The sequence below is a fragment of the Mizuhopecten yessoensis genome, unplaced genomic scaffold (genome assembly GCF_002113885.1).
Source record: "Mizuhopecten yessoensis strain PY_sf001 unplaced genomic scaffold, ASM211388v2 scaffold6261, whole genome shotgun sequence".
In the NCBI taxonomy this organism is placed as follows: domain Eukaryota; kingdom Metazoa; phylum Mollusca; class Bivalvia; order Pectinida; family Pectinidae; genus Mizuhopecten; species Mizuhopecten yessoensis.
The window spans coordinates 19,799-28,275 of record NW_018406461.1 but is presented as its reverse complement, the minus strand read 5'-3'; the positions used below and the strand labels follow the sequence as shown (position 1 = coordinate 28,275).

Below are 8,477 nucleotides of genomic sequence, written 5' to 3'. Positions count from 1 at the left end.
GTCTGTTGGTGACATTATTTAAGGTTGATCTAGGACTAATTGTTGATTAGTTAAGGTAAAGAAAGTGCGATATCGCCATGGTCAAAAGATTCATCAACTCGGTTAAGATATAGGTTAGCGCTCTGACAACTTTGTCTATCCGCAATTTAACTGTCATCGGCACACAAAAGTGTTGGAATTTGGGACGGTTTTTTCACATTAGATTTGGGTCGATTGTCATCGGGTAAGGGGTATGCGATCATCGGAGAAATGTGATCCCGGGACGCATAATATTTACGATCATTTTCCACAAACAAATGTGACAAAACATGTAACTTCGAGTTTAAGAAACGTTATTTCGTCATTTATTGTTGCTATGAATGATGGATTTGACATAGAAATAAACAAAGCGGTAAAATAAAACGGAAGTAGACACTAATCAGTCGACTATGACGGAGAAATTAATAACTCAATATACCCGAAATAATTATAACGGGATACCAAATTGTCCGGACTGACAAGGTTATTATAACATATATTAACATGATTCACACACACATAAATCCACTAGCATCTTTCATTGGAAATCGGTAAGTTATTGATGAATCGCACCGTATAGATAATACTAAATTAAGTTATCGCTTTGTTTTAAGGAATTGTCTGTTATTTATAGTACATGTATCAACAATGATAAAACAACGAGAAATTCATTGAGGTAAACAATAACAGTTAAAAATCAAGATTTCATTTTTATTTGATTTAACGTCATACATTTTAAAAGAAAATAACATACTTTTCAATACATACTTAGTAACTTCTCCCTAATATCCCGCTGCTATTGTCGAGCACATAGAGTTTTGTTCACTTCTGTCTTTTGCCGTCGGCTTGTTTTCAAATACATAACGACATTTTCTTGCCACTTTGGAAAATATTTCTAACGAAAAACCCAACAATCAACGTTACATGTGAATATCCCCACTGCTCTCCACCGTTGACAAATCGGTTGTAGAAAGATTTATATGGGAGTTTTGTCCTTTATGAACGGATGTGGCGGAACCGGCAACGGAATTGAAAACGGTATTAGAAATGGCTTTCGTTTTGAACCTCTTGCCGCAAATAAGATAGAGTTGTCGACGGTATGCACTGTTCATGGTAACGTAGATCACAAAGTTGATAGACGAGTTGGTGGTTTCCGTAAGTAGCCCAATAAAATTTAGCAGACTGGGAACATTTGAACTGTACTTATAGTAAGTGCTGTTGGCGTCGAAGAGAACCATTAGGCGTGAAATGGTTGAAGGTAACAAACAGACGATAAAAATACAGGTGATGGTAAGGAGCGTCTTTGTTATCTGTCTCTCGTCGGTGGACGGTTTACCTATGACATAGTTTTGTTTGTGCCTTCTCCACTTTGCCTGTATGCAGGTAACACAAATGATGACAGCATTGGAAACGATTATCACGCCCATAGGTACAAACCGTAATAGAGTTTCAGAAACAAGATAGTACACTTCGAAGAGCTGCTTCTGTCGACCAATAAAACCGAGAGCAATGATCTTCGTCACATTACCGTCAGGTAGGGTCACGTCCTTTACCTCGTATAACCAAAGCTTCGGGCTGGTGAGAATGGCAACCGACAAGGGAAGAACAATCGACAGTACTATCATTAACTTCTTTGTACATATCTGTTTCACTTTGAAGGGACGCGTTACAGCGATGAGACGTTCCAGCGAAACAAGAGCCACTAACCAGTTAGAAATTCTGCCTGGAAGAGGACTAAGATATACGGAGAAAGGAATGATTATTTTCATTGTTACCTCCTTTGCGTTTTCTGGGTAGTAAATCCTGATGAGCAGGGAGACAACATTGACAATTGTCGTAGCAATGAACGCAAGATCAGCAATTGCGATGGCGATCAGAACAACTGTAGTAGAATTAATAGGTTTCCGGCGGATCAAAATAAGCAGAGCCAGTATATTACCAACGATTCCAAAGGCAGACATAGGCGGAATGATTCCACACACCAGTATTTTCTTAAAAATATCCATCACTGACTGATCTATGACGTAATAATTACTTCTGCTGGAACCAGCTTCAGTACTCACGGTTGTCGAGTTTTCGTAATTACCGAAAACATTAGTTGAATTTGTTGTACTATTCTCATTTCCAGCAAAGGCTATTGAAGATTCTGTTGTAAACATTGTTAATCTAATATGGACTGATATAGTAAACGCATTGGGTTCTCTTTTATAGAATCTTCCCTGTCACGTGGTTTTATGTAATGAAAACAAGATCGATTTATGCACATCGAATGAATTCCTCTTATAGATTATCGATCGCCCGTCAGCACTGGCTTAGGAGGCACGGTAGTCCAGTGGTAGGACGCAGGGCTTGTTGAATGCTAGCTGTTAGCGACGAAATGGCAGCTCGGTCTATTTGCTCCCCAGGGAGTTGAGAAATGTACTGGCTAGTTGCAGAGGCTCTATAACCACGGATAATAATTTGTGAACTGCTTTGAGACGACGTACGAACTAGGTTGTGATAAAGCAGTAGATAAGAACCTCCAATTATTATTATTATTATTATTGTAAAGGGTTTGGCGATCACTTCAGCTTTCTTCCAATACAATGATTTGGACATAATTTGTTAAATAAACTGTTAAGATGTAAGTGGTTTTTTTTGCATAAAGCTCGAAAAAAGAATCATTTCGAAAACTGATTAATTTAATTCAATTTCATTTTCAAAGCTGCATAAAACTCGGTTCCTTCCAGGTTTTTCCCTTTTGTGACCATGAAATAAATCTTATCGTTATATCTATATTTACATGTTAGAACAATGACATAATGATATTAAATGTAAGGTTTATATAAAATTAAATACATGAAAAGTGAAAAAGCTTAGAGTCACTAACAATAAAATAAACCTTTGAGATTAGAGTGTTGTAATTATTTGATGTTTATGCCTTGACAAAGGGTTTGGTTTCATCGAAAATAGTACAAATGATATAGTTTGTACTGTTGCTACAACGTCTCTGTTTATTTATCGATTTAAACAATACACTTCAAACAAATATTGGTTTGTTCGATTCAACTGTCTCCATTGCAACATACTGCCGTTATTACATATGATTTAGTTTGTCTGAATCATAACAGCTGTGTATGTCTCTACTAGGAGACAATTATATTAGGAATAATAGCAAACAGTTTTGTCGGAATAATAACGGATATATTAATAAGGCTTTAAATATATACTACTTACGAACGGAAAAAAAAACATTGTCTTATTCCAGTTCCATCTATGTAAAATCGACCTTAGCATCGACTACACGCTTACACGAGTAACTAGCATAGCAATCCAAAAATAGCCTTGAATGACACCCGGACGAACACTGGAGGGGATACCAGAATAATTGTGCTCAACATTCTGTGCTAGCAAAGTTTTCAATACAATGTGCAAATGCAGCGGCAGGGGAAAATTTTCATGGATATTTCGAAGTGATTTTTTTTTGTTATTTTTTGTTGTTGTTGTTTGTTTATGTTTTGTTGGGGGGAGGGGGGAACTACTCGAAAAATTTAAAAACTTCAAAAGGTTTTGAAGTTGGCCCTTAAACGTTTTATATAAACTAAGTGAAATCTGGGTAGCTGGTGATAATTTGTTTAAGAAGATAATGACAGGTTTCGTTGTCAGCTCGGAAACGACTTTATTGTCAAATTTTGATCAGAGTCGTTCTTGTGAACGAGTTTGTTTCGATCGTTACTTATAACATGACTAACTGGAAGCGTGCCAATTTCAGTTTTCCTATTTTTAACCTTCCTTTTCTTGATAGTATCATCGCTGCTTTCCCTACATACAGTGATAACTGGTCGCTGTTAGTTTGATATTCATAGGCTTTCAGCAATTGTTACTGTTTTTGTGGTGAATGCTGACGGATAAACATACACCATTGGGTATCCAGAGATACAGGGTGACCAAGACTACGGACAAGGTCATCATGATGTCATAAGGAACTATTCTATTTTCTTGCGTGATATTAATTTCGATGTCTTTTATTTCGCTCATCAGTGAGGTTAATGGTTTTGTTGTGATAACCCGATTCTAATTTTCTTTATAAGATATTTTTATATATGACCATATTTTACATCGCGGATACTTGCCCCTCCGGAACATCTGGTTTAATTAAGAAATAATCAACATATGTGCGTGTATTATAGTGAAATATTTAACGAGAATGAACAATGATATTTTATTTATTTTTTAAATCCCGAGTAATACTCCACACTATTATAGAAACATTATTATGCTGTTCGTATCTGTTCTTCATAGTGAAGTGTAATACAAGTCTTTGTCTCGTCTACTTGAGTGTCTATACGCCTATAATAAGCAAAGTGACCTAGATATTCTAATTATTTAGATTACTCTTTTCTTCTGCGCATGCAAACATTCATTACGTGACGCCTTTGTGTTTAACAGCAAACTGTGAGTATTTCTCATTTCTGATCCTCTACTATTTTGTCTACATAATCTGAATATATTTAAGAATGACTTTTCAGTTTCAGTCGCCATTTGGTCGACAGACGATAAACAACTAACGCTGACGTCTTTATGCTTTATACCAGATGCTTATTTTAATCAATCAAAACCACCAATCTATCGTCATCAATCGTTAACACGTGGTATCAGAATTTTACAGATTTACAAACACCATTTTAAGTTTGTCTGCTAGCAAATATTTAAGCACATACACAATTAAATTAATTTGACAAATAAATTCGCGGAAAAGTTTTTGGAAGAGCGTTGGCTTGTGGGAAAATTCTACACTCAGGCGCATGCAATGTCGACCAATAATACATGTTTATTAACTAATGAAATTTATCATTTCATCATAAAAATTGGTAGGATCTAGGTTAGCTATTTCTTAAGGGACCACAGATAGAATTTGAATTACGATTTTGTTAACACGACACATGTTTTCGTTTTCCTTTTGTTGTTTGTTTTTAAAAACAAATGCATGTTCAAATTTCGCAAAACACTTTGAACGGTCATTAGTACTAAGAAGTTATTTTTCCAAAAGACCGAGAGTTTGCGGGTTTTTCATTTCATGTTTTTTTTTAGCCGTGAACATTTTGCAAAATGAGGCATCCGCAAAAATATGTACATTTGTATCTGTTAATGTTTACATCTAGTCAAACAGTTTACAAAGTCTTCCGTCATTGTAAGTAATACACATCCAACAAACACCAGTTCTCATTTTACATTATTATTATACATGAAAGGGATCGAAAAATGGACTAGACTTAAATTATGCTCTCCTTATAGATGTAAAGATGCCTTTGTATGCATTAGTTTAATAATGTATTTACAATAAGTGAAATCAAAAATCGTGGAAAACATTTGTTTACATGTAAATATCAATATTCAAGACAGTAGTATAGGGGAGCTAATTCAATTGATAAATGAAGAATTGTTGGTCAGTCTTTATGTTTCAAGATCAACACAAAGTGACCTGTAATTAATTAAATATTTAGTGGGAAACATGGGAAAGTTCGAATATTATATCAATAAACTATGCTGGTCATGTAAGATATTTCCCAATAACAAACTGGGTATGCAATCGGTTTAAAGTAGTGTACAATTCTTTAAATAAACTACATAGTGCATTAAATGTGTCTCGTTACTTGTCCATAATGAATTATTAGGAAAGCATACCTTATTCATATTAGATAATTTCATATATTTGTAATGATATTAAAAACAACCAAATGTAGAATACCCTCCGTTTTCTATAAATTTTAATCAACTTGTTTATTGAGATATAAAACCTGATTCAGCCCAAGGCAAATCTTTTTCTGGGTTCTTAATCTGTCTATCTTCATCTATCTATATAAACTAGATTGTAATAAAAGTGGAATCAATGTTAAGCATGGTCTTATTAGTTTCATCGTCACATTGTTTACAAACATTCAGTACAATGCCAATTGTATAGTACATGTACAAGTGAGCATAAAGACATTTTACTGGTATATGTATATTCATGTATACAATATTTGTACATTGTAACTTATTAATTTGTTATTCTATTTATATCAACCGTTTTGAGATCAAGGTTGAAACACTTTCTAAGATATCCCTATCAGTTTTATGATCACATTGCTTACAACTATTTAGTATAGTGTGATTATCACTTAGAAGGGATGCTGAGAACCATTGTTTGCGATTAATAGAATATATCACTCCTGTTTGATGAAGACAGAGATATCCCAACCAGAGGGTGAAATATTGTTTTAGGTTTAGCACGAGGCTTTGCCCGAGGGTTGAGATATCTCTGTCTACATCACACAGGAGTGATTGATTATTTTTCTCCCATACCGTTAGATGTTTAGACCTTAATCACAATAATTTTACATAGTCATACGGTAACAGATAAATGGTCATTTCGCTTTCCTCAATTTTCTTTTATACCTGATAAAACATTGCGATAAAAAACATTAATATATGACGAGATTCTTCTTTGTTTTATTTTCTCATTTCTTACTTTAAAAAACGACAAATTTGTATTTAACACTGTTATGTCATCTGTTATATCATCGGTGACGTCCTTTACTTTTTTCCTACCGTCGGGCTTTTATACATTTAAATAAATCTGGAAGTTTTCTTACCTTCACGAGAAATATCATTCTGAACCAACCGAACTGAAAATTAGTATCACATATGAACTACCTCAGTGTCCTCCGTTGACGTTGAAGTTAAGTCTATCACAGAAAGATCCGTGGCGCGACTGCTGCTTTTCATGTTGGCAGCGGAAGCAAATTTAGAAATTGTTTTATTTCCGCATCTCTTGCCACAAATAAGATAGAGTTGTTGACGGTATGCACTGTTCATGGTAACGTAGATCACAAAGTTGATAGAGGAGTTGGTGGTTTCCGTAAGCAGTCCAATTAAACTTAGCAGACTGTAGACATTTGAACTGTACTTGACGTGGTTGCTGTTGGGGTCGAAGAGAACCATTAGGCGTGAAATGGTTGAAGGTAACAAACAGACGATGAAAATACAGGTGATAGTAAGGAGCGTTTTTGTTATCTGTCGTTGTTTGCCCATAGCATGATTTTGTTTCTGCCTTCTCCACTTTGCCTGTATGCAGATAACAAAAATGATAATAGTATTGGAAACGATTATCACGCCCATAGGTACAAACCGTAAAAGAGTTTCTGAAACAAGATAGTAGACTTCGAAAAGTTGCTTCTGTCGACCAATAAAACCGAGAGCAATGATTTTCGTTGTATTGCCGTCAGGTAGGGTCACGTCCTTTATCTCGTATAGCCAAAGCTTCGGGCTGGTGAGAACGGCAACCGACAAGGGAAGAACAATCGACAGTACTATCATTATCTTCTTTGTACATATTTGTTTCACTTTGAAGGGACGCGTTACAGCGATGAGACGTTCCAGCGAAACAAGAGCCACTAACCAGTTAGAAATTCTGCCCGGAAGAGGACCAAGATATACGGAGAAAGGAATGATGGTTTTTACCGAGACCTCCTTCGCGTTTTCTGGATAGAAAACCTTGATAAGCAGGGTGGCAAGTGTGACAGTTGTCGTAACTATGAACGCAAGATCAGCAATTGCGATGGCGATGAGAACAACTGTAGTGGAATTAATAGGTTTCCGGCGGATCAAAATGATCAGAGCTAGGATATTACCAACGATTCCAAAGGCAGACATAGGTGGAATGATTCCACACGCTAATATTTTCTGCAAAATATCCATCACTGACTCATCGATGACGAAATAATTATTTTCACTCCTACTATTCACTAAAGTTATGTTTTCATAATCATCGAAAATATTTGTTGAACTATTATTATTTCCAGTAATTGCCAGTGCAGATTCGGTTGTAAACATTTTGATACAGAGCATGCATTGGGCAAACGTTTTCTCATGGTCTTCTTTTATAGATGCCTCCCTGTCACGTGGTCCTTCATTATGAAAATACGATAACTGATCTATGTCTATTGCATTCCACTAACTAAGTATCGATCAACCGCCAGCACTGCCTTGTGAAGGGCATGTAGCTCAATTGTTTTCTTACAAGAAATTGATTAGGGATATAGTGTCAAATACTAAATTAAGTTTTGTTTGATGTGTAGCTCAAAAGCTCTAGCAACTCTGATAATTAAAACGAATACGCATGTAATTTGTACTTATTGAAATAATGACGAAAACATGTCGAAAAAGTAATAGGTATACAATACGGAAGAGCGTAAGGGAAATATAGAAAAACAAGAGGTCCATGGGCCTTAACGGTCACCTGATATATTTATACAGATTGTTGATTTTGTTTTTAACATTCAAAGTGACAAAAAACAATAAAACCACCTTATTCAATATCTAGCATACAGATTTCAGACTAAAAAGTATTTGAAACTAGCACCTCTGATTCTAAACAAGGAAAATGAAGAAATATTAGCACACTGACTCCTTTGAGCCCCATCCTACAGCCCTTGGGG

General features: G+C 35.5%; 2 protein-coding genes across 2 annotated transcripts; both read right to left on the bottom strand.

Annotated features, from left to right (window-relative positions):
- Positions 1–938: 938 nt before the first annotated feature.
- LOC110451873 (FMRFamide receptor-like) lies at positions 939–2,177 on the bottom strand. The gene has a single exon (XM_021500091.1). It carries the CDS (start codon positions 2,175–2,177, stop codon positions 939–941), a length of 1,239 nt encoding a protein of 412 aa, XP_021355766.1.
- Positions 2,178–6,678: 4,501 nt separating this feature from the next.
- Positions 6,679–7,737, bottom strand: LOC110451872 (FMRFamide receptor-like). Its single transcript, XM_021500090.1, has one exon. It carries the CDS (start codon positions 7,735–7,737, stop codon positions 6,679–6,681), a length of 1,059 nt encoding a protein of 352 aa, XP_021355765.1.
- Between the last annotated feature and the right edge of the window lie 740 nt (positions 7,738–8,477).